The sequence below is a fragment of the Stenella coeruleoalba genome (assembly GCF_951394435.1).
Source record: "Stenella coeruleoalba genome assembly, chromosome: 21".
NCBI lineage: Eukaryota > Metazoa > Chordata > Mammalia > Artiodactyla > Delphinidae > Stenella > Stenella coeruleoalba.
The window spans coordinates 6,698,746-6,723,694 of record NC_137167.1 but is presented as its reverse complement, the minus strand read 5'-3'; the positions used below and the strand labels follow the sequence as shown (position 1 = coordinate 6,723,694).

The 24,949-nt window shown below is 52.6% G+C and overlaps 1 protein-coding gene across 10 annotated transcripts in view; it reads right to left on the bottom strand.

Moving 5' to 3' along the window:
- Positions 1-15,581, bottom strand: part of FGFR1 (fibroblast growth factor receptor 1) — a 48,168-nt gene extending 32,587 nt beyond the window's left edge. For 8 of the 10 annotated variants that reach the window (XM_079908898.1, XM_079908897.1, XM_079908893.1 and 5 more), the window contains exons 1-2: positions 15,291-15,420; positions 7,386-7,564 (exon numbers count right to left, since the gene is read on the bottom strand). In XM_079908898.1, coding sequence (XP_079765024.1) covers positions 7,386-7,476 — 91 coding nt within the window. In that variant the 5' untranslated portion in view covers positions 7,477-7,564; positions 15,291-15,420. Of the gene's footprint in view, positions 1-7,385; positions 7,565-15,290 lie in introns of all 10 variants that reach the window. The other 2 variants (XM_079908901.1, XM_079908902.1) reach the window with 1 other exon arrangement.
- Between the last annotated feature and the right edge of the window lie 9,368 nt (positions 15,582-24,949).

Below are 24,949 nucleotides of genomic sequence, written 5' to 3'. Positions count from 1 at the left end.
CCTTGACCCTCTCACCCACTTGAGGCTTGACGCACCTACACATCCAGGGCCTGGGAAACACAGCCACATTCACACCAACATTCACCTTCTTTTACACCACCCATCCCAGGAGCCTTGGCCACGATACAACACGTGGGCTCAGGAAGGAGCGCTGAGTTTCGAGCTCCCTCCGAGCCAACGGTTCTCGTGCTTGGAACTGACTGGACAAACCCCTCTCCCGAGGTTTCCGGTTTGCAAGGAGACAGCCTTTAAATGAAGGCAGTGGGCACCTCGTTTGGCAAGGGGGCAGGGGAGGGTCGGTGCGAACCAAGAACAGGAGACGGGGGACTCAGGGTACAAGCCACAAGCAGCCCATCAGGCAAATGTCCCCCCGACCTGGCCGTCAGCGGCTGTAAGTCAGAGCAAGCCCCCAAGTTCAGAAGCAGCCCACAGTCTAGAACAGCGGTCCCCGACCTTTTTGGCACCAGGGACTGGCTCCGTGGAAGGCACTTTTTCCATGGACCGGGGTGAGGGAGGGGACGGTTTCGGGATGATTCAGGCGCATTACACTTATTGTGCACTTGATTTCTATTATTATTACATTGTAATATATAATGAAGTAATCATACAACTCACAATAATGCTGACAGGGGGCGGAGCTCAGGCAGTAATGGAAGCGATGGGGAGCAGCTGTAAATACAGATGCAGCTTTGCTCACTCACCCCCCCTCCCCTCCTGCTGTGCGGCCCTGTTCCTAACAGGCCACAGGCCGGTACCAGTCCGTGGCCCGCGGGTCGGGGACCCCCTGGTCTAGAAGGCTTCTCCTAGGAGGAAGCAGTTTGGGATTTACTCCAGGCCTTAAGAGACCAGGTAGAGCAGTTAACTTGCTGCTGAATCACTTGGGGGGCGGAGGTCGGGGACAGGGTGGGCCGAGAGAAGGGAATGCTGGGCGTAAGTCTGGATGAGCCTCCTCTCCAGAATGAACGGGGCGGCCTGGGCAGCTGAATTTGGGAGACCAGCAGTGCCAGAGCAGCTGGACTTTCCCGGTCAGCAGGGAAACAGTTGTCTCGTTGCCAGGCTTTGGGGAGGGAAGAGGCAAAGGTGGCGTCTACAGGGGGAGCTGGAGCCCCCAGTGGCCCCCGAGGATCGAGGCCCTGTAAAAACAGGGCACAGCTGCCGGTCAGGATCTCTGACCCCGGACCTCTCCCTCCCGGATAATGACTCCCCAGAACTCACTTCTCCCAAGGCCATCCCTCACGGCCTCAGACACGAGCCATCACTCACTATTTCGGCCTGACCGGGAGCAAGCATCCCGGCCGGGCCCTGCTGACCCACCTCCGGGCAGGGGCCACAGGCCCCAGAGGCATCCCTGACCCTCTCTCTCCAGTTCCTGCCCACCCAGGTCGTCACAGAAACCCGGGGGCAGCAGTGCGGCCTGCTTCTCTGTTTGGGCTCCCTCCCTTCCCCCTCCCTGGCCAGGGCTCTGGACAGACATTTGTTCTTCCCTGAGAAATTCCTCCTCCCTGACTTCGGGGAGCTGGCCGGCAAAGCCGGAGTGGAAAATCAGTGAAGCTAATGGTGCAGCAATGCAGCAGGCAGGGCCAAGAACACGGCCCTGGGGTGGCTCTGCCCGGCGTGGTCAAGTGGACACGTGAGCCCTCCGGCTCCTGCCTCACATTCTCCCCCTGCACCCACCCTCTGCAAAGCTCAGCTCCAGGAACGCTTGCAAACACACCCTTCCGAAGGCACCGAGCTACCTCTCTCTGGAGAGGGGGTGAGGGGCTGAGTGGAGTGCCCCGGGGAAACCTGGTGGCCCCGTGCCGCGCAGATTCCCACAGCCCGAAACCCTCCGGCCTTGCACTCCAGTGGGTCTCCCCACATCGCTCTCTGCCCTGTGGAATTCCACCCGCCTTCCGGCCCGGCGGGGGGAGAAACTCCTCTTCAATGTCCAGTGTCAATTAGAAGTAAACAGGTTCTTTTCACAAGAAAAAATTACGTTGCGGACGGGGTGGGGTGCAGCAGTGCTCCTGAATGTTCCCCTCCCACCCCCGGCAGCCACCCAACACTGGCCCACGGGACACTGGCCCCCAGGCTGCAGGTCCTCCGGCCACGCCCACTGGCCGCAGCCAGTAGGACCTCGGCCTGTGCGAGGCTGGTGGTGGGATGCCCTCCGGTACTTGTTCGGGGCTCCCCCTGCAGCCAGGCTGAAATGCATACCCCTTCGGGCCAAAGACAGCTGCGGGAGCCCCTGGGGGGTTGCCAGTGGCGGCCAGGGCCCAGGGCCGGACTTCAAGCTGGGGTGATGTCTCTGGCACCATTTGCAGCTCCCCGCCACGGGCCCAGGTTTCTGCAGAACACAAAGACAAAGCCTTGCTTTGTGGTGCCTGGCATCCAGGGGGCTTGCAGCCAGAAATGGAATCGTGCGGCTTTTCCATTAAGTGTAACCTCTCCCTCTTCGAGCGGCCACCAGACTCCTTCAAATCTGGGTAGGTGGGAGGAGCTGTAAAACCCCGGCCATTAAATCGTTTATTAGTTGCAGGTTTCTGAGCATGTAGGCAAGTATTTTGAGACGGCAAGGCTCTCATACCGTGCCCTCCACCATGTGGGGTCTGGGGGCTTTAGCCCAGGTTACTGCTGAGAAGGGGGTGAGGATCCCCATTCCCAATTACGAGAAGCGGCCTTGTAAACAGTTTTGGATTCACCCCCTTGTTTTTCTGCAAGTCTTATTCTAAACGAGAGAAAAATACACAAAAACAAGCCTCTTCGAGCTCAAAGTGTCTTTCAAGCTAGTGCTTATCTTTTTAAAGGGGCATTCTACTCCCCGGCCCACGACCCCGCTTCAGTCTCCCCCGCCCCCCTCCCCGTAAAGCCTGGTCTGAAACAAGCTCAGCCTCTTTAAGATCCCAAACTAGAGAAGGGAAAGGAGAGGGAGGAAGGAGGGAGGCTGGTTTTCCTGGAACCCTTATTAAATCAACTTTCCAAGGACAGCCAGAAACTTCAGGCCCTCCCCACTCCCTGAGGAGCATTTGCAGACTGGGGGAGGGGCTCCCGACACACACACACACACACACACACACACACACACACACACACACACACACACACACACACACACACACACACACACACACACAGCAAAGCCTTTCTAAAGGGCAAAAGCTCTCAGTCAGTGGGAGCAGGGTTTGGGGTAATTTGCTTTAAACTTTTGGGCAAACCTTTTAAATACAGAGTCCAGTCTTTTCTGAGGACAACAGCAGCATTGTTATTGAATAATCAGCAGGGCCGAGACCACGGCAATACTTTACATTTGTGAGATACCTTATAGTTCACAAAGCGTGGAGACAGATTTTTCCCTTAGGACTTCAGGTCTCTGAAGACGGTGGGGCCCATGTTCCGCCATCACAAAGCTCAGAAGGGATGATCTAGGAGAAGGGGTTGAACCACGAGAGGGACTGACTCAACCACATGGGGACCTGGGACCTGATGTCCATCCAAGTCTCGTGGGTTTCCGCTTCTGCGTCCTAAGGCACTCCAAGTCCATCCATGAAACAAGCCCTTTACCACGCGGGGTCTCCTCTGGGGTCCCAGGAAAAGGTACCCACATCTACCATTTCTGGCTCATTGACTATGTCCAGGCATGGTTCTTACAGCTTTGCAGGCATTTGCATCTGATATTCACAACGACCTTAGAAGCAGATGTTCATTACCAATATAGATTATAGAGTGTCAGAGAGGAGCTTTCCCAACAGCCAACAGTCGGTAAGCAATGGAGCCCAAATCAAAACCAAGGCAGTCCGGGGAGAACGTATGCCCGCAGACTTGTACACGAACGCTCACAAGAGTTTTAGTAATAATAGCCCAAAGTGTTAGCAACCCAAATGGCCACCATCAAGTGAATGGATACACATTCCCCATATAATTCCATTATGTGAAATTCTAGAACAGGCAAAACTAACCTACAGTGACAGAAAGTAGATCCGTGGTTGCCTGGGTCCGGTGCTGCCAAGGGGACTGACTGCAGAGGGGCAGGAGGCAAGTTTGGGGGGTGATGAAAATGTTTCATATCTTGATTGACAGTTATGTGGGACAATGCTACATTTATCAAAACACTTCAAACTGCACGCTTAAAATTGGTGCATTTTATAGAATGCAAATGATACCTCAATTAAGTTGATTTTTTTAAAATGGCAGTGTAACTTCACTCTTCACTGCCACATCGCCTCCTCATAGCCCTCCTCACCTCTCCTACCCCCTCCCTCCTGTTTGCAGAGCGGGACTTTGTCATTTTCAAGACTTTCAGCCCCTTGACTCCACCCTCCATCACTGCCCCGGCTTCCTTTCCCAGTCTGGATGCACAACCAGAAGCTTCAGGACCACCATCACCCCCTCAACCCCTATTCCTTATGTTTCGACCCTTGGATACGATACTCCCTTCCTGCTTACAAGTACCCAGGTCCGAGATGTGTGCTATTCACTTTCTCCACCCTCCATCCCTGGGCTGCAAAACGGTTTGTTAGAGAAAGTTAAAAAAAATACTTTAGGGTCCACCATAAATTCATATTCCCAAAACTTATCCACCCCTCCTCATTGCCACCTATGCTGTGGCTGACCCAAATCTCTATCTACTCCTCAGAAACCTCCCACTCTGACTCACTCCCTTTACTCGCATCTTGTTCGTGTCTTTAGTCACCCGGAGTTGACATCCAACCTACTTAAACCCGTAGGTTGTTTTTTTTTTAATTAAATTTATTTTTTTGGCTGCACTGGGTCTTTGTTGCTGTGCATGGGCTTTCTCTAGTTGTGGCGAGTAGGGGCTACTCTTCTTCGTTGTGGTGCGCGGGCTCTAAGCACACGGGCTTCAGTAGTCGTGGCACACGGGCTCAGTAGCTGTGGCTCGCGGGCTCTAGGGTGCAGGCTCAGTAGTTGTGGTGTGTGGGCTCAGTAGTTGTGGCGCATGGGCTTAGTTGCTTCAGTTGCTTAGTTGCTTAGTTGGTGCATGGGCTTAGCTGCTCTCGACCAGGGCTCGAACCCGTGTGCCCTGCATTGGCAGCCGGATCCTTACCCCTGCGCCACCAGGGAAATCCTAAACCTGTAGATTCTATTTCTATAGTGTCTCTGCTATTTTTCCTTCCCTTACAATCCTCCACTCTAGTTCACTGCCTTTCTCTAGCTAGACATTCAGAACAACCGTTTAAGCAACTCGTCTTTCTGGCAACAGTGGTAGCAGCAGTAATAACTCCTAACTCTTTGCCTGTCAGTGCTTTACCTGGATTATCTCACTTAATCCTGTATTACTGCTCCATTTTAAAGATAAGCAAACTAAGACTTCCTGTGTTTGAGTAATTGGTCAAACCAAGTAATGCAGCTATTAGGTGGTGGAGCACGACTTTTTTTTTTAGAATTTTTAAAAAATAAATTTAATTTATTTATTCATTCATTCATTCATTCATTCATTCATTTACGGCTGCATTGGGTCTTCGTTGCAGCGCGTGGGCTTCTCATTGCGGTGGCTTCTCGTGTGTCGGAGCACAGGCTCTAGGTGCGCGGGCTTCAGTAGTTGCGGCACGGGGGCTCAGTAGTTGTGGCTCACAGGCTCTGGAGCGCAAGCTCAGTAGCTGTGGCACACAGGCTCTAGAGCACAGGCTCAGTAGTTGTGGCACACGGGCTTAGGTGCTCCGCGGCATGTGGGATCTTCCCAGACCAGGGCTCAAACCCGTGTCCCCTGCATTGGCAGGCAGATTCTTAACCACTGCGCCACCAGGGAAGCCCTGCGGAGCACAATTTAAACCTAGGTCCGCCTGACTTCTTCCTCCCATCCATCCAAACTCAGCTGCCTAAAAATCTGGAAGCTGGATTGTGTCACTTTCCTGCTCAAAACTTTTCAAGACTCCCAGTATCTACCCATTTAGGTACAGTTTCCTCAGCAGGGCATTACAGCTTTCCATATGCTAACTCCGTCCAATTTGTCCAAGCATTCCGTCCCCCGACTACCTACACACCAGGTAAGTTGTTCTCTGTACACCTTATACGTCCTGCCCCAGCACCCTCACTCATGTTGCTCCACCTGGAACACCCTTCATCTCCCTCCCAGGCCCCTGCCCAGCTCTCTGGACCATCTCAATGACGGTGGCTGTCCCTCTGCCCCAGCATTCCCACTGCACTGTGTTATAACTCCACTGCGTGGTTTAAACACGGTCCACCTTGAGTTTAGCTGCCTCTGTGCTTGTCATCCTCTACCCGATGGTGAACTCCCTGTGGGCAGAGATGGTCCCTCCCACTCGGGGTCTCCAGTGTGTTCCAGGTCAGGCCTTGCCTTCAGTTCTGTCACTGAATACAACACCAATCTGCCTGCCCCAGCCAGTGCATCTTCTAGAAAGCCCCCCCCACCCGTCCCCCCTCCTTCTCCATCACCCTACAAGAGGGCAAATATCCTCACTCCTCATTCGTCATTCACACAGGTCCTGGCAGCGAGACTGGTGGCCCTTTAAACGCAGCCACCATGTTGTGCGCACACCTGAGCCCTTTACCCACCACCTGCCAACCTCCTCTGCTTCTGTCACCAGCCACTGGGTCACAAGCCACACCACCCTTTGGCAGCAGAAATGCCCGAATATTAGTTCTCAGAGACCTTCGAAAGCTGCCAGGTGTGCTGTACCTGTAATTTCCATGAAGTATTTTCACAAGTCCGGAAAAATCCCATCAGCAGTGGGTGCAAGTCTTTTCCGTCACTAATAATCCCTCCGAATTCCCAATAAACTACAGGTGTCTACCAGCGCCTACGCCCCGTAATGCTCCCTGGTTCTCAATCTCTTTGAAATCCCTCCAGCAGTATATCCAAAGCAAACCACTTACCAGGCCTCCAAACAGGGCCTGTGAGAGATGGTCAAGAAAGACAAAATGGCAGGCACGTGGCCATAATGGCCGACCCTCATAGAAGATATGTCTTTGGAACAATTTTCTAGAAGCCGGAGGTCTTTATGAAGCTCCCACAACCCTGCACATCCCCTGGACCCCGATCCAAGTTCTAAACCCAAATTCACAGGTCACTCGCACCCACTACACCGCCCAACCCCATTTTATATACATCATCTAGGTTAGGGAGCTAGCTCTTGGGTCCCAACCAGAAGTTCCTTTTTCAGAAGGAGAAAAGCATAAACCTCCCCCCTGAGCACGTCACCTCTGGCAGATGGATGTCACCAGCCTTCACGACCCAACCTCTGATGAAGCTGGCTGTGTCTGCAGCCAGGCCCCCACCAGCCCAGGTACCTCGGGAGCCTCTCCTACAGTCCAGGCGCCCTCTGCTCCACCTGGGATGGAGCCTTCGCAGTTGACCACATCACGTCTGTCCCAGCCCACCTTGTTGCTGAGGGCCGGGAGCCCAGGCTGCCCCTCGGCCCGCGCCTTACCTTGTTCCGGCAAGGTTGGCGCTGGCCTGGCAGTGCAGAGCGCGGCTGTGACCAGCACAGCCCAGAACAGGAGACACTTCCAGCTCCACATCCCAGTTCTGCAGTTAGAGGTTGGTGACAAGGCTCCACACCTCCATGGAGACTCTGCCGTGGGCTTGATCCTCCTGTGCAAGCTGACTCTGGGGACAGAAAAAAAACCCCAAAGTTAGGGGGGTCTGCATGGGGGATGAGGGCCAAGGAGAAAAAGAGGGAAGGCATGTCACATGGCCACCCTGCCCACAAGGGTGCCTGAAGCAATAACTCCTTCAGACACAAGAAAGGAACTGTGGTCCTGTCCCAACGGTGCATTCAAGGTTATGCGCCTTAATTAGACCAAGGAGTGGTTCAGTTCAGTCCTACAACTATTTATTGAGTGTGGACTGTTTCCCATGTTGGGAAAATCATCAGAAAGTTCCCCGAGGCATGAGCCCCAAGATCATTTGTGCTGGGAAAGCGAACGGCCTCAGGAACGTCTCCCATAGGTGACCTGGGTGTGCAGATGTGACCTCTCCCAGTTTAAGACTCCACTCCCTCTAGGGCACACCAACCCTTCGGTGAGGGATAAAGAGAGATGAGGAATTATGGAAGAAGCCCAGAACTGGGAAATGGGAGCCAGGTGAGATGCTGACCCTCTCTGCACCGACGTGATGAGGAAGCTGAAATACACCATCTCCAAGGTTCTTTCTTTTTGTCTCTAAAACTGGATGCATCTCAGGGACCTCTGGTTCTACCAGCTTCCCTCACAGAGAGAACACAACTCTCACCAGCTACATAAAAAGGGCCTCAGAGTAGGGAGCCGTGAGCTGGATCCAGTTCTCCCCGAGGCTGAGAGGGGACGGCAGACGTCCAACAGAAATGGATCCAGAAGTGGGGAAAGGTCGTGCTGAAGAATAAGGGTTCTTGCAAGGCCTGACTCAAAGATGGCTCGTGCCAGCCCCGGTGAAAGGCACAGACTGCGGTCCTTTATCCTTCTCAGGTCCGAACGGGTAAAATTGAAAACAACCCTCCAAGGTCTTCAGGATAATGGTCTTTCCCGCTCAACATTTACCAAGTGATAAGACTTTCTGGGCACCGTTTGGGCTACGAGGGGGTGACACCCTCTCTGTCTTCCAGGTGGCTTTTGCCCTAGATACTCCAGGGAACCATCCAAGTTATTCGGAGAATCCACTTCCCCGGAACATGCCCTAATGTGGTGCTTCAGCCGGGCCTCCCCCTGAGCCAGACAGGGCCCCTTGTGAGTGAGTCAGGCGCGGCTGGCAGAAAACCCCCTAGAATTCTTGGCCTCGTTCACAAGCGCCTGCCAGCGGGAAGACGCAGGCACTGCCGCTGCTAGCTCCCTCCCAAGGCTTTCCTGAAATTTTTTAATGATTTCAAACCAAAGGAGAAGTAAACACTTCTATTTTTCTAAATTTAGGAAAGGGACTAGACAAGGCAGAATCGAACAAGTATTTACTGAATACTCAGGACGTGCCAAGCACGGACTAGGTAAGATTTTAAACTATAAAAATTCATTTCTTCCCCACTGTGAACTGAAGGGGAGGGGTGGGAATTATTACTGCCCTTTAAGCAACGGGGAAACTGAGATGCAAAGAGGTTAAGTGCTTTGCCCAAAGATGTGCAGTGAGATGGCAAGGGCACCGGGTCTACGTCACCTGGGTTTTCGGATGCCAGAGACCAGGGTGGGAGGAAGCGATAAGGGGGTGATCAAACCTGGCTCTACCGGACGCAAGCTCATTTTCTCCAGAGGGCATCCCTGTGTCACACAAAAGCCATGTAAATAAGGACAGATCCGAGGTGACTCTGGCAATGGGAGAGCCTTTGATTCTCCTTTCCTTTGCTCTAGAGAAAGACCCTTGGAAGCAGCTCATGGATATGCCATCTAGGACACAGGATGGGGCATGATTCCCGGCCGGGGATAGAAGTGATGCTTGCCAGAGGACATCCCAAAACCACATTCCACATCTCATTACATCCCAAAGATACAGCAAATGGATGCAGGCCAGTCACCGAGAAAGGTACACCTGACTAAGGACCTAAGTAAATCCCATAGTAATGGCCAGAGTCATGAATGAATTTTTAGTATCCAACAGGAAAGGGTGGTATCATCTCGAGATGATGAAGCTTGTTTGCAAAGGTAGCAGGCAGGCAGCTCCCACCACCACTCGGCCGCTCTGTCCCCTGAAAAGCCTGTCTACCTCCTCGCAGGTGTGGTCTGCCTGCTGACTGCCCTCTTTCAGCTCTGTGATCAATGCACTTCAAAATAATCTGGCAGTTTCCCTGCAAAAGTCTCTTCCTCTCCTCCCCCCCTGGGCCTTGAGTCCCACATCTGTAAAACAAAGGATGGTCAGAAAACCCAGCCCCCCGGCCCCCAGGCACCCACTCCTGGAATGAGAAGGGGTAAGCGGGCTCACAACCTATTGTGGAAAACACAGGGACGCGAACTAGTCCCCAGACTATCTGGGACCCTAGGGACTGCCACCTCCCCCTTCACCTCACCTTCTTCCCATTCTAATTAATGAATTCTTTAAGTCTCTTAGGAACAGTCTCCTTCCTCCACTGCCTGACAGATGTGACCTGTAGCCCTGCAGGTGCACACAGCAGCCGGCCCCTCAGCCTCTCCCCATCAGTCACGTCTCCTGGGACTGGCAGCCCAGCTCCTGCTCTGGGTGCAGAGGTCCTCACTGGGGAACGAGGAGAGTTGGGGGACACATGCCATCTCACTTATCCCACTTGTCATCGGAGGGAGCTAAAACAGTTGCCTTGCCTACACCACAGGAGGTTACGAGCTTCAAATGGGGGGCATGGGTGAAAGTATCTGCTCTCTCCTCTCTAAAGCCCTAATCAAATGTAAGGAATTATATATAAACATTGTGCTTTGAGTCACTTCTTGATAGCAATCTCAGGAGACTTTGGTAATTGGCAACCGGAGGACATGAACTTCCTGCCTTTACAAAGGCATTTCTCACCATCCATCTTTACAAACCCCACACTCTAGACCTAGCTGTCCCATTAGGTGGCCCCTCGTGGCTACAGAGCCCTTGAAATGTGGCCCGTGCGAGGCAGGATGTGCTAGAAACGAAAAATACATTCAAGAATGTGGAGCCTTTCATTGATTTTCTTAAAACTGATTACATGTTCAAAAGATGATATTCCACATATATTGGGCTAAAGCAAATACAGTATAAAAACTGAAACAAACGAATGAAGGAAAATGAATTTCACCTGTTCCCTTTTTCTTAATTTCAAACGTGGCTACTGGGCTTCCCTGGTGGCGCAGTGGTTGGGAGTCCGCCTGCCGGTGCAGGGGACACGGGTTCGTGCCCCGGTCCGGGAAGATCCCACGTGCCGCGGAGCGGCTGGGCCCGTGAGCCATGGCCGCTGAGCCTGTGCATCCGGAGCCTGTGCTCCGCAACGGGAGAGGCCACAACAGTGAGAGCCCCGTGTACCACAAAAAAAAACCAAAAAGCGTGGCTACTGGAAAAATCTGAGATTCCATGTGGCCTGTGTTACATTGTAGGGGACAGGACAGCTCTAGGCAACCTCCGTGCCCTGCCAAGCGTTTCTTCTTGGCCCTTCCTCTGTCTTCAGCGGGCTCTCTCATTCGCCGAGCCCCACCTCAAACAGCCAGGTCCTCTTCTACAAGTCTTTCTTGGGCCTTGGGAGGATCCTCTGAATTTCCAAAAACACCATAGGGTCTCAAGCTCCTTAAGAGCAGGGTCTATACCCAATTAACCTTTGTCAATGACCTTAGCACCTAACACCCACACGGCAGAGGCTGGTACATTTGGGAACTGGAGGCGTAAATGAATGAAACAAAGAGAGGCCGATGGAAACGAAACTGACAGAGCCACGCTTGCAGAGAAGAGGTTGACAATGCCAGAGGAAATCGTCCAGCACTCCTTGTTAGCCAGCCAAACTCGATCTCAAAGCATACCAACCCGGACATTTTCTAAACATCTCGATTCCTCAGACTTGAGGAAGTGACGCCCAAACTTTAATCCCTTTAGACGGGAGTCAGACTTCTTAACAGAAATGGTGGCTTTCCCCAAAAGTGACCAACAATGAGCATCCCTGCTCATTGGTGAGAGTGGCAGGACAAGTTCTTAATAAACATCTGAGAAAACACATGCAGCTCAGCTTGAGAAATTGTACCGGCTCCAAGAGAAACGCTAATTTAAAAGTTTTTAGTCTCTGTCAAAAAGAGTGCCCAAATGTCCTTGGGAGTGAGGTATGTAAAAAGCAAGTAGTAATAAGAGAAACCCTAAGTGCTCCACGGTAATCTAGGCAGCCTTGCTACTGAAGACAGAATGGGCTTGTGGACCACCACATGCTTGGAGGTGTTCACCCAGGTGAGGGCTATTTACTTGGAGCCCAAACATGGCTTTTTTCATTGCAAGTGGAATGGTGATGAGGAGAGAATTTCTAAGGGAAATGCAAACTTAGGGAGAAAAGCAACTCTCCTAGCCCAAGTCTGGTTTTTAATCCTCTCCGGAAACCCCAGAACCTTCTCTGAAGTTCTGCATCTGGACTCCCACCAGTCCCGGGTTCACTCAGACCTTTCCCAAAGCTCTTGCGATGAAATAGGCAAGATGTATTTCCCAAGAGGAAATTAAGCTCCTCTCAAGTGATGTGAGGCCCTTTCAGAGCAAGATGTTTGGACCCCTTCTGTCTACCTTCTTTTCCTTCAGCAGCAACAGGCTCAAACTGTCCTAGGAAGCTCTTAACTAACAGCCATTTTGATGAGACAGATTAAACAATGGAGGCCCAAGGAAGCATTCAGAGGCTGCTGAAAGCCCAAGCTCACAGGAGCAGATCTCCTGTTTTAGGGGTCTCGCTCCAGGTCGACACCCAAGAGCAAACAAAGCAAAACCTCATGGACTTTTCTCGGTCTCCATGGCTGGAGGCTACCTACTGGACGCTCAACTCAGTTCTCCTAGCCCCCAGAGTGCACCAGGAACAAAGCTGGGCCAGGCTTAGGGATGCCTGGAGATGCTCTGATCCTCTTCCTCAAGGCAGGGTGGGGTCATAGCAATGACCATGCTCCTCTCAATGTCTTCCCGTGCTTCTGCTCCACTTGCTCTTCTAAGGGTGCCTAACGGAACTTTCTCACATCCTCCATGGCCAGGAGCCAGGGAAAAGAAGGACCCAAGACTGCCTACTCTGGAGCCAAAGGAAGAGGTGCCCACTCTGGCCCGAATCCCATTTGTGAAATGCCTCCAAAACGCACATTTCTACGGGCTTGGTCAAAGCAGACAGTGAGAGCACGCTATCCAAGTGACTCGCCACCCGGATGGCCCTCATTAAAAAGCTGACACTCAGCTATGACTAAGAGTAAGTGCAACAGACGTTTCAAGGAGCTCGTCACCGATGCAGTACACAACCATCCCAGCTGGAGCCAAGCCTCCAGCAGCCTCCCTGTCCCCAGACACCCTGCGCTCCTCCGGGGGTCTGCAGCAGCCCTGGAGCTTCTCCCAACCAACTGGGGGGAAATATGTAAACAAGTCATTAGGGAGGTAGTCCCGTAAGGTAGCTGCGTCCTCTGCAAGGGCTCTCGCTCCGACACTCACTCGAAGGAAGGGCTATGACCCAGGCTTGGGGGTAATCGGCCAGACGGAGGCATGTCCCACGGGGCCCTGCTACTTAGCTCTTAAACAAGCCTCAGAGAGGAAACCGGGAGCCCGGGCCAACAGGGGAAAATGGCCACTTTCTGCTCAACAGTCTCAAGGCTAAGGTTCTACAATTTAGAAGGTATTCCAAAAAAAGCTCTGGGCCGGAGGTGCAAAGGGCAGGGCACATCTGCAGAGGAAACAGTCACCTTAATTACCATGTCTAGAGAAAGTGCGATTTCATTACAGCCTCCAAACTACTGCCCAAAGGAGGAAACCAGAGAAGTGTTTTCAATTTGAAAGAGGCTGGAAAGGAGAGGGTGAGAGAACAACTCTCCCCACCCTCCTGCAACTTGGGAGCCAGAAAGTGCTTTCCTGCCTTGAGGTTAGAACCAGAAAAACCCTCCAGTCCTTTCAAACCTCCACCCGGGTCCTGACTTGGTAAAACGCCCCCCACTTCAGTGTCCGGGAGCTGCCGTCCAAAGAACTCCTTAAAAACACCCAGGGAGCGACAGCCCGGGGCCTCCCTCCCACGCCCGGGCCGCTGCGCCCCGGGCTCGCTCCAGGGAGGGTGGAAAAGGGACGCGTGACGCCACCGCCGGGCGGCCCGAGACCCGGCGGCGGGCTCCGGACAGGGTCAGACGTTCCCACTGCTCCAGCTGTAACTGAAGGGAGGAGAATGTAATGCTTTGGTTCCAGAAACTTCCGTGAGGGCCAGTTCTGGGTCTGACCATCTCTAGCAGATGAGATGGGCCACCCCCGAAAAACTTGGCCCCCTCTCCTACGATGCCTCTTTTTCACACGAGCCAGAAAGCACCACCTCCATATCAGATCCTAAATAACTTGGCATCCAGGGCAACTTCTCTTCTCCTCAAATCCCAACGCCTCATCCCCAAGTCTTAAGAAATCTTAAAGAGCGAGGTGGTACGGCCAAATTGAATAATCCCAGTTTTAATCTGGGGGAGGGGGGAGGGAGGAAGAGGGATGTTCTTGTGACTGCGGTGTACCCGTGTGGGGTGAAACGGAACCAGATGCGGCGGCTACATCTGGAAAATCGGGGCGGGGGGGAGTGGTGGGGGAGAAAGACACCGCAGAAACTTTGAAAAGGGCTAAAGCTTCTGGGCCCAGAAAGGAGAAGTAGGCTTCACCGCTCCCCCTCGCCCCCCACCCCCTCGCCCAAAGGCGTCTGGCTGCCTTCACAGGCTATGAGTTAAATGAACTGCGACTACAAAGTAAACAAATTCCTCTGCAAATGAGCGTTCTAGCCCCTCTTCTACTAACCCCAAACATAACGGGAAGGCGGAGCGGGGACAGAGGGTTCTGGGCCCGAGAAGCAACCTGCATCGCAGCCGAGTGAACCGCACGGGACAAAACCCTCATCCCTTCCCCCACCTCCTCGAACCAGATTGGAACTGAACATTCCCCTCCCCCCCGACCCCATAATGGGGCTTAACATCACCCGCTGGGCGCCCTCCCCTTCCCCAAACTTCCGATCCTTTCAGAGATGGACTAAGTCGAAGATAAGCGCCTCTGGAAAAGGGAATTCCTTTCTCGCTCTCCGCTAAGGCAGATTCAGCCATTTGGTGACGACACCCCCTTAAAACCTATTCGAAGAGAAGCTAACCTACCCCTCCACTTCCTTCCCCCGTCAGGCCCCCAGCCGCCCACCCACCCGCAACTGCGACCCCAGACCTTCCCGGAGGTGGAAAAGGACTTAGAAAGACCCCGGATTTTTAGCGTGCCACCCAAAGCTACCTGCTGGATTGGGGTGAGTCCCCACGGGTGGACTAAAAGGAGATGGAGTGGAATGCGGCGCGCGCGCGCGCGCACACACACACACACACACACACCCCACCTCGCTGCCCACTCCCGCCCGCCTCCCCAGTCCCAGGAAACCGAGGGCCGCCGCCGCCTCGGCCCCGGCCCTGTCCCTGCCCGGACTCACCGCCGAGCCGCCGCCGCCTCGCCACCTCCCCAGCGCGAGTTGGCGGAAAAGTTGAGCGGCGGGCGGATCGGTGGGACCGGCTCGGGGAGGGGGCGCAGGAGGCGACGCGAGTGGAGGGAAGGGAGGGGAGACAAAAGGGGGGCGCCGAGCGCTGGGGAGGGAGCCGGGGGTGGAGGGGGGCGGGTAACGAGTGGAGGGAGGCGCCGGACCCGACTGGGTTGCGGCCGGGGAGAGCGCGCAGCCGGGAGGCTCCAGCGCCGGGGGCCGCTCGGGACGCGGAGCCCGCCCCGGATCCGGGGGCGCCGCGGCTCTTACCTCACTCGGCGCTGCGGTTCCGCCTCTGGAGGGTCCGCCGTGGCTTGTGCGGGCGGGCGGGCGCCCGCGTCCCCGGCTCCGGCCCGCCGCCCCCGGGCTCCGCTCGGGTCCTGGCGGGGCCGCGAGAGCCCCACTGCCGGCGCTCGACTCCCAGTGGCGCTCGGAGCTCGGCGCCTCCGGCCCGGGCGGGAACAATGGAGCCGAAGCTGGTGCCCCGGAGGCGGGGCGGGGGGAGGGCTCCGGTCCGCCGCCCGGGATTTCCAGACCCCGTAGCCCCCCTCTCCAGAACCGGGCGGCGGCCCTCACGCTTCTGGCAGCCCGGGCTCCATAGCCCTGCCGGGGCCCCGGCGCCGCGGCTTGCCCGACTGCCGCACTGGTCCCCTGCGCCCCGCGGGGCGCCCCTCGGACCGGAGAAAAGTCCTCGGGCTCCGCCGCTCTTCCAGCTGCGGCGCGCACTGGCGGCCGGGGAAGGCGAGGTCGCCGCAATGCGCTAAGCAGAGTCTCGGTCCTGTCTGGACGTCGCCGCCCAGCTCCGGGCACAGCCCGGGCTCCTCCGCGCGCTGCGGCTGGACCAGAGTTCGGGCTCCCGCTCGCCGCCGCCGCCGCCGCGGAAGCCGCCGCACCAGTGCCCGCAGGAGCGCTCCGAGCGCTGTGCGCCGGCGGGGCGCGAGGACTCGCTCTCTCACTCCCACCCCGCGCTGGTCCCACCTCCTCCTCCTCCCCCTGCAGCTGCCTGCTGGGCCTTGTAGTTTCCGAGCCGCGGCCCCCGAGAAGGGGGAGCGGGCTGAGCGGCCCCGCGCTCCGCTGCTCCTTTCCTGCGGTCTGGCCTCCTTTGGCGCGCGTGCCCCTCTATCTGAGCATCGCCAGGAGCGCGCCCAAATTTCGGGCGGTGGCAGAATGAGCAGTTGTGAGGATGAGGTGGGGAGACGCTGTAGCCCTGAGGTTGCACATGGTAGCATGGGCTTTGGAGTCGGACTGTGTGCCTCGGGGAAACGATGTTCTCGCTCTACATCTCAGTTTTCTCATCTGTAAAAGGGGGGTAAGAGTACTTTCCGCATAGAGTTTAGGATTAAATGATAGCCTGGCACATAGTTACTCAGTAAATCCAAGCTGCTTTTATTCATGAGAAGGTCTGCTCCCTCCTCAGACCCTTCACTTTCCCCAGCCACATAGCCTAGGTTTTGTGGTCCAGGGAGCTGGGTTTTGTCAATTCTACAGCACCGTTCTTGGCCTCCAGAAGTCTTCAGCCTGCGGAGAACGTTTCGGAAGCAAAGAGTAAGTGAGAGGAGCTGTGGGGGGTGTTGTTGGTTTGGAAATTAATCAGAGCCCACCCAGTGCACACTCCAGTACTCTATGGAACCCGAGGAAAAGTGGCTAAAATGCCCTTTCCCCTGGGTCCTTCCTCAAAGTGGTATAATCTAGTAGGTTCCCTAATCCAGATGGGCATCTGTCCTCCGAGGAACTTCTAAAAAATACAAACTCTTAGACCTGCTCAGACTCGAGGAATCAGGCTGTCCCAAGAAGGAGCAAAGAGGTTTTTTTTTCTACCACTCACACTGTGTCAGTAGGGGACCACCGGAAGGGTGAGAAATATGTCATCCTAGGTATGAGAGGCACCTCCATTATGGCCCACTACTTAGGAACTGTTTGATTTTGGACAGGTCATGCATCTGAAAGAAATCAAGACCTGTTTATATATTTTCCCCCAATTGGTTGGGACTGCCTCACAAAGTTGTCACCAGAATCAAATGAAATAATGGATGTCAGTGCATTCAAAGTGCTAGTTTTGATATAAATAAAGTTACTATGGAAGTTAATGGTAGGGTCTGTTCCCTCATTCTCACCTAACCCACAAGATTCTGGAAGCTCAAAAACTGAATAAGATAAACCCCCTCCACCCCCGCCCCTACCATTTAAGGAAGGGTCTCCAAGTTATTTCTTTTTTTTTTTCTTTCCTTCTTTCTTTTTCTTCTTCTTCTTTTTTTTTTGGCCATGCAGCACGGCTTGTGGGATCTTAGTTCCCCAACCAGGGATCGAACCTGGCCCTAGCAGTGAAAGTCCTAACCACTGGACCGCCAGGGAATTCCCTCCAAGTTACTTTTTTTTATTGGACTAGCAGGAGAAAGAATAGTGATCACTGTAGTGCCATTCACATAGTAGGAGCTCAATAAATGTTTGTGAACTGACTGAAGAGTAAATAAATAAATATTTATGCAAGTGAAGGAGAATTAAACTAAATAAAAAGCAGGAACTCACATATTTGTTGAGTAAATGGACTTCAGTCATTGTTTATAGGGTTATAAGCCTATCTCTCCGCCCTTCAACCCTTCTGCTCCTGATCAGACTCTATTTATCCTCCCATATAAGCTGCCCATCCATTAGGCCTCCTTCATTTTATGATTTTTTATAAATTTATTTATTTATTTATTTATGCCTGTGTTCGGTCTTTGTTGCTGCGCGCAGGCTTTCTCTACTTGTGGCGAGTGGGGGCTACTCTTCATTGCAGTGCGCGGGCTTCTCATTGCGGTGGCTTCTCTTGTTGCGGAGCACGGGCTCTAGGCGCACAGGCTTCAGTAGTTGTGGCACATGGGCTTAGTTGCTCTGTGGCATGTGGGATCTCCCCAGACCAGGGCTTGAACCCGTGTACCCTGCATTGGCAGGTGGATTCTTAGCCACTGCGCCACGAGGGAAGTCCCCCTCCTTCATTTTATTTTATTTTTATTTTTTTAAAAAAATTATTTATTTATCATTTATTTTTGGCTGCGTTGGGTCTTCATTGCTGGACACAGGCTTTCTCTAGTTGCTGCAAGCAGGGGCTACTCTTCATTGCAGTGCACGGGCTTCTCATTGCAGTGGCTTCTTTTCTTGTGGAGCATGGGCTCTAGGCACGTGGGCTTCAGTAGTTGTGGCTCTCAGGCTCTAGAGCACAGGCTCAGTAGTTGTGGTGCATGGGCTCAGTAGTTGTGGTGCAGGGGCTTAGTTGCTCCGCAGCATGTGGGATCTTCCCGGACCAGGGCTCGAACCCGTGTCCCCTGCACTAGCAGTCGGATTCTTAACCACTGCGCCACCAGGGAAGCCCCCCTCCTTCATTTTAAATCATGCTCATTCCAGGCCTGTTAGAAGGCCAAACTTACACCCCTCCCCCTTGGAGGGGCCTTCCCAGCCAATCCCAGCTCTGTCAGTCCCTGGAACCTCTACTGACCTTCTGGTATATCCCATTGATTTGATATTTAACATTACTTTGTTAGTTGTCTTTTTTACTCTTTCTCTCTAACCAGCTGCTAAACTGTTCTAGAGCCCGGATCCCATCTATGTATTTGACCTAGCTCAGGACTCCCGTCCGGAGGTGTTTCGTTATATTGTTGATGGACTTGATTATAAACCTGGGTGACTAGATGAGGAAATACAGTTTGAGGGAATATGATTGGGGAGACAAGCAAAGGACGATCCAGCATTTAACATCCAGCTACTGCTTTCCCACTTTGTTACTGGAAGAGAATAGTTCACACTTCCTCTCTCTGATTCTTCTGAAACAGAGTTTTTTAAATCCAGCCCCTTTGCCTTCTGATTTAGAAGCACTTTAGGAGTATCTTGAACCCCAAAGACGAGGCTGAAGAACGTGCCCTTGGTTTGAACAGAAAGAAAATGGTTTTGATGCCTGCCTGTTTGGTGTTGAACGGCATCGACCCGGTGCTGAACAAATTTCTCTGTAGATGTAGCAAGAAACCAAAATGAAAGCAAGTGGTCAACTTGATAGCTCTCCCACCCCCAGTTCTCAGGGAAACCACCAAAGACAGCGCAGTGGGGAAGGTGAGAAACCCAGGGAACCAACGAACGGCCTGTCCACAGACCACAGACGGGGATCCTGAATAACTGAGAGCACGAGTCTTCTCTCCTCCCAGCCCAGCTCCCCTTCGGAGCTGCTGCTTCCCCTCCTCTTCCTGAAAGGCAGACCCTCCACTTCAGGATGGGCCCCAGGCCGTTGGAGGGAGAGCCTCCCCAGGGTAGCCCCGAGCCGCTCCAGGCAGAGGGGGTCAGGCAGTCGCCCTGCTGCCTCTGTCCTGCTCTGAGGACGCCTGGCACCTTGCCTCCCCACACAGAAATGTAATCTTCCCTCCGAGATAACAAAGAGCTGGGAGGGTCAGGGAGGATTTGTAGGCCCCTTGCCCTGCTAGTGAGATGTCTGAGGGGGGTACGGAGGCCCTCACGGCTCGAGGACCTGATAACCAGCTGGGGACCTGTTGCCTCTTGCATCTGTGGGAAGAGGGAGAGCGGTGCTGAATGAAACCGAGGGGAAAAGAGCTCTCCCCAAAGCCCGATCGGGTGTCTTTGTTTGGAAACACTGCAGAAGATCCCTTCCCTTTTCCTCCAGTGTCCTCAGACGTCTTCCACGGAGGAGGCAGCCCTTCCCCTCCCCAGGGCTCCCCTGCTCCATCAGAGTTTAGTTATTTTAGGGCTCAGCTCTTCCCACCAGGGATGAGCACCCCCTACTACCCTGGCTGAGTCCTGCGGAGTTAACACCTCTCTGTTATGGAAGAAGTTGGGGGAGGCTAGCAACCTCTACACCCACTGGGGCAGGGTGGGCCGGAGAGCAACTCCAGCTGGCCTTGGGAGTCCCGCAGACTGGTGGGGGACCGGCAGAGGCTCAGCTCTGAGGGCTGGCTGCAGGGGGGCACGCTCGGGAGGAGGGAACTGTCTGGGTTTCTCCCTCCACAGTGGAGGTTCCCAGGTCACTGGGAGCAGGTGGGCAGCCTAGCCTTTTGCCCCAGGCCCCTGCGGCAGCCAGTTACCATCTGGCTGCCATTTGGTGACCCCCGGCTGTTCTCAGCACAGCTTCGGCATATCAGGGAAGGGAGGGTCTTGTTTGGCTTGGTGTTTCTGTAAATAACATTTCACTCTCTCCGACCAACTGGGAGTGGGAAAGGGAGCTCTCAGCCGTGGCAGCTCAGCTTCTCTGGCCCTAGTGCCACATTCATTCACCGAACACTGGGGCAGGGGTTGGCGGTGTGTGGGACACGTCTCATGTGCCAGGTACTGTGCCGGGCACAGTGGATCCAAAGATGAACGAGATGAAGGTGCAGCCTCTGGGAGCTGACAGTCTGGTCGGGGAGACCAGGAGCACCTGCAGGGTATTTGGGGAGGAGACATCAGGAAAAGAGATGCTCAGGGGAAGTGATGCCTGAACCTTGAAGGCTGACAGCATGTGAAACCCACAAGCTCAGGCGGGATGATTGAGGAAGGCCAGACTGGAGAGTTTGTGCAGGGGTGTTGATTATTCTGTATTATCTTGCTCTGGAGAGAAGAACTCCATGCCTAGTGCAGAGCAAGTGCTCAATATATGGTAACCTTGTTATATTTTAGCCCAGGAACCCCTCTTTCGGAGCCTTTTTTCTCCAGGTATCCTTGTGGTGTTACCATCCAATCACCACCACCCTCAGATTCTCTGTCTCCCAAGATCTGCAGTAAAGGATATATTTTTCCCGCTTATCTCCCCCTTCCTTGTTGACCCCATCAAGATAAACAGCCCCTTTTGTTACAGATTTAACTGTGAAACAAGAAGAAAATCACAAGAACACATATGGAGAAGCTAACAAGTCTTATAAAACCTCCATGATCCTAACAGCTGTGGTCACTGGTCTAGGTTTCAGACCCCCTTTGGGATGCTCATGGCAAACCAGCTGGCCTTTTGTCCTCTGGTTTTCTTCAGAGCTCCCTAAACTCTCCCCTCTTTCTGACCCCAACCTCCAAACCCTCTCCCAGTTAAAGTTGCCCATCCAAACCACCGTGCTGGGGACTGGAGAGGTGACAGAGAGGCAGCGGCCGAACAGTGGGCATTTGCATTTCTGAGGACTCCCCAGGAGTAGAGAACCCGGTTCCTGAGGCTTCTGCCCTGCCCAGGGACAAAGATCAAAGTTGCAGGGTTAGACTGGGATACTTGAGGATTCAACTTTGAAGTGGATTCCATCCAAGGATATGCTAACCAACTGCAGATGACCTCTCCTGGGTCGTTAAGAACTTTTGGTGATATCGGGATGGGGGGGGTCAGAGAGGAAGAGAATTTAAAAATAGACAGTGTTAGGTTAGGAAAGATAGACAAGCATTTTAAAAGATGGGAAGATAGGGCTTCCCTGGTGGCGCAGTGGTTGAGAGTCCGCCTGCCGATGCAGGGGACACGGGTTCGTGCCCCGGTCCACAATGGTGAGAGGCCCGCGTACCACAAAAAAAAAAAAAAAAAAAGATGAGAAGATAAAGGTGTCGGTGAGAGTGTGGGAAAACAGGCACCCCAAACCCTTGTTGGAGGGAGTGCTGATTGGATAGACTCCTTGTGGACCATGTCATAATATTTATCAACATTTAAAAGGTACATACTTCACATACTCTTTGACCCAACAATTCTTCTAGGAATTTAATATACAGATGTCCTTGCATATGTGTAGAAAGACCGTGCGTATAATGTATATATAGATATGTGTATATGATATACATGATAATCATTGCAGCGTTGTGGTTGCAAAACACTGAAAACAATGTACTGACTGGTTCACGGGGGACTTGGTGAAATAAATCATGGTAAGTCTGTAAATGCAAAATTGTGCATCTGTTAAAAGGAATAAGATGTGTCTATATGGAAGGGAAAGAGCAAGAAGCTTTGTACTGTATGTATAACAGATCACTTGTGGTAAAGGAAAAAAAACCAGGGGCGCACACACCCTTACACATACAGATACCTACATACGTATATATTGATCTATAAGTAGATTACCTGGAAGGAAACTCACACACACATACAACAGGTGAATTGAATGTCTAGGGGGGCAGAAGTGGGAAGGGGACTTTCAAACTACCTTGTTTGGTACTATTTAAAAATTTCATCGTGTGCCTATATATTTCCCTCTAGTTGAATGTCATTCTTCTGTTAAAAACAAAACAAAGGTTTATTAGCTAAACCATTAATAGTGGTTTCTTTTGGGATATGATTATAGGAGAGTTACACTTTTTTTTACACACATTTGCATCGTCTGAGGTTTTGGGAAGGAGTGTGTTTACAGGGTGGCCAGTACGGTTGAGCAGGTTGCATCCTGGGTGTGTGTTTCAGGGGCTGAAATTCTGTGTGCTGCTGCCCCTACCTCTGCCCAGAGGAAATGGTACCATCTTCCGCCCCTGACCGGGTACTACGTTTATGATCAGCAAAATGATAATAATAATAATTATTATAGCATATGTGGAAAAAGCAGACGTGCACCGTGTGCTGTGATTTTATCTTTAGGCAAGAAGAGTGATCATGAAGACATGTCCTGCCCAGGCAAGTCCACTGGGACAGCGTTTAAGTGGCCATACTCAGGCCCTCACAGATGCACCTAATCCCTCACCCACAGTGACCCACAACCCAAGACACCCTGCAAAATGGCCCCTCATCTGAAGAGAGAGAGGGACAACATGAACGTTGATTTCCAAAATTGCAGAGGTTTGGACAATGCAAATGGATTCAGGAAGGGCTGCAGACCCCTCTCATTATGAGCCTTTCCTGAAACCTGCTCTCCTCCACGCCAGCCGGTGCAGGGCCCTCGGGAAACCTGCCTGAGTCAGAAGCTGGGCCCTTTCCCGCAGTGCCCTGCACCTTTGGTCAGCAGCCGAAGGGGGGGTGTAAGCTGAGTGAGCTGGGGTGGATTTCTGAGACCTAACTAGGAAGCAGTCCAGATGGGTGTTCAATCTTCCAGGAAGTTTCTTACCAAGGCTAGGCATAGGCTAATAATTCACTGTCGTATTCCTTAAGCCACTTGTTTGACTCTGATAGGTTTCCAAGCATGTGAGCTTATTTTCTAAGAAGTGGATAGAAAATGCAAATAGAAGTGTTAGGTGTGATCTCTCTGCTTATGCCTTTAAAAAAAATGTTTTGTTTGGCATCCCCAATAGCTAATAGTTAATGAATGCTTGCCGTGCAGGCAACTTGCTACGTGCTTTCACATTTGCTAAGTGAGGTCATCTCATTTAAACTGCACAACAATGAGAGAGGTATGACTCCCATTTCACAGATGAGAAAACTGAGGCTTGGCGGGGGGCTAACTGGACCCACAAGTGATGAGATAAGGAAGCCAGGCTACAAATCCAGACAGTCTGACTCCAGAGCCTTGACTGCCAGCCGTTTTACCTCGGGGAAAAGAAGACGCTCTTGATTTAGCAGTGTCTGCAGAAGGGACTTTAAAATCTCTCTTTCTTTGAAAACTCAATTATTAAAAAATTAAAAAAAGGTTAAACCACAGCAAACGGAATTGTCACAGTTTGAGTGTGTATTTTAAAGACAACTTATTATGAATCTGCTTGAATCAATACCAGTGCCATTTTTTCTGAAACAGTTCTGCCTTGTGGGATCTCGTGAGTGTGTGTGTGTGTGTGTGTGTGTGTTTCGGGGGTAGGGAGTGAGGTGGGGTGGTGGGGAAAAAAAGAGCTAAAATCTGGCACCAGTGGGCCCCAGTCTCAGTGTCACTTAGGGGTGTCGCTAGGTTTCAGAATCACTCTGCTCAAGTTCACCTGGTCCCATAGGAGCTGTTGTTCAGGAATTACACGTTGAAGCTGAAGCAGGGGCTTGGGAAAATATGGAAGGCATTTTTAAGGAGACTCAACCAGCCAGTGCAGAAACTGTATTTTAAGTAACCATATCTCTGTTATGAATAGGTCCACAGGGAATTGAGATGGAAAGAATCTTTCAAATCAAATGTGCTTTCTGCTAGGTATGTTTCAAGTTTATTTTTCATTTTCATCTTTTTCCATACCCCCAGCCCCTCCCGCTTATAATTCCATCTCCTTCTGTCTTTCAAAGTTTGGAGAAGAGGGGCAAGGGGCGGCATTCTGATTAGAGAAATGATTTGGTCTTTTACCTGGCTGCCGGCTTACCCTCACCAGAAACTCTTGTTTGGCTGTGGTGTTTTCTTGACTCTATAAAAGACCCCAGGGAGTTCCCTGGTGGTCCAGTGGTTAGGACTTGGCGCTTTCACTACCAGGGGCGTGGGTTCAATCTCTGGTTGGGGAACTAAGATCCCGTAAGCTGCACGGCACAGCCAAAAGAAAAAAAGGAAGATCCCAGAAGCAGGTCCATATATAATTCGGGCCACTAGTTGCCTAAATGAGAGCTGTGCTTAATAGTATGATTCCAGACCCAGGTCTTAAATGCAGTAAACATCATGAAACAATCGGGGAGAAAGTTAGGACAAAAAGTTGAATGTGTGGGTGAAGGAGGGGAACCATCCTTCCTTGAAGAAAGACTAGCACCTGACTCAGACCGTGTGTCCCTGTTACTAAGCCTGTTCCTCCACCACGAGGGCCACGGCGGCACCCTGGCAATCGGTTCTGATGCTGCAAAGTCCTCTCTTAATGACTTAATGGAGACTCAGGCAGACTGGCCGCTGGGGTTCAGCTCTGTGATTTCTTCCTTCCTGCATTTTTATTGAAGTGCCGGGAAGGGAGCCAGGACATTTGATGATGTTTGTTTCTGCAGATACTCCACTCCCTTTTTTCCCTTCCAGATCAGATTATCGTGTGTTGGTGGCAGCAAAAAAATAGAGTATTGATGACAGGTAGAGAACTGCTGGGAACACATGGGGACAGGGAACGCACACCCGGATTGACCCAGACGGCAGGTCGTGTCGCCCCTGCCCGGGATG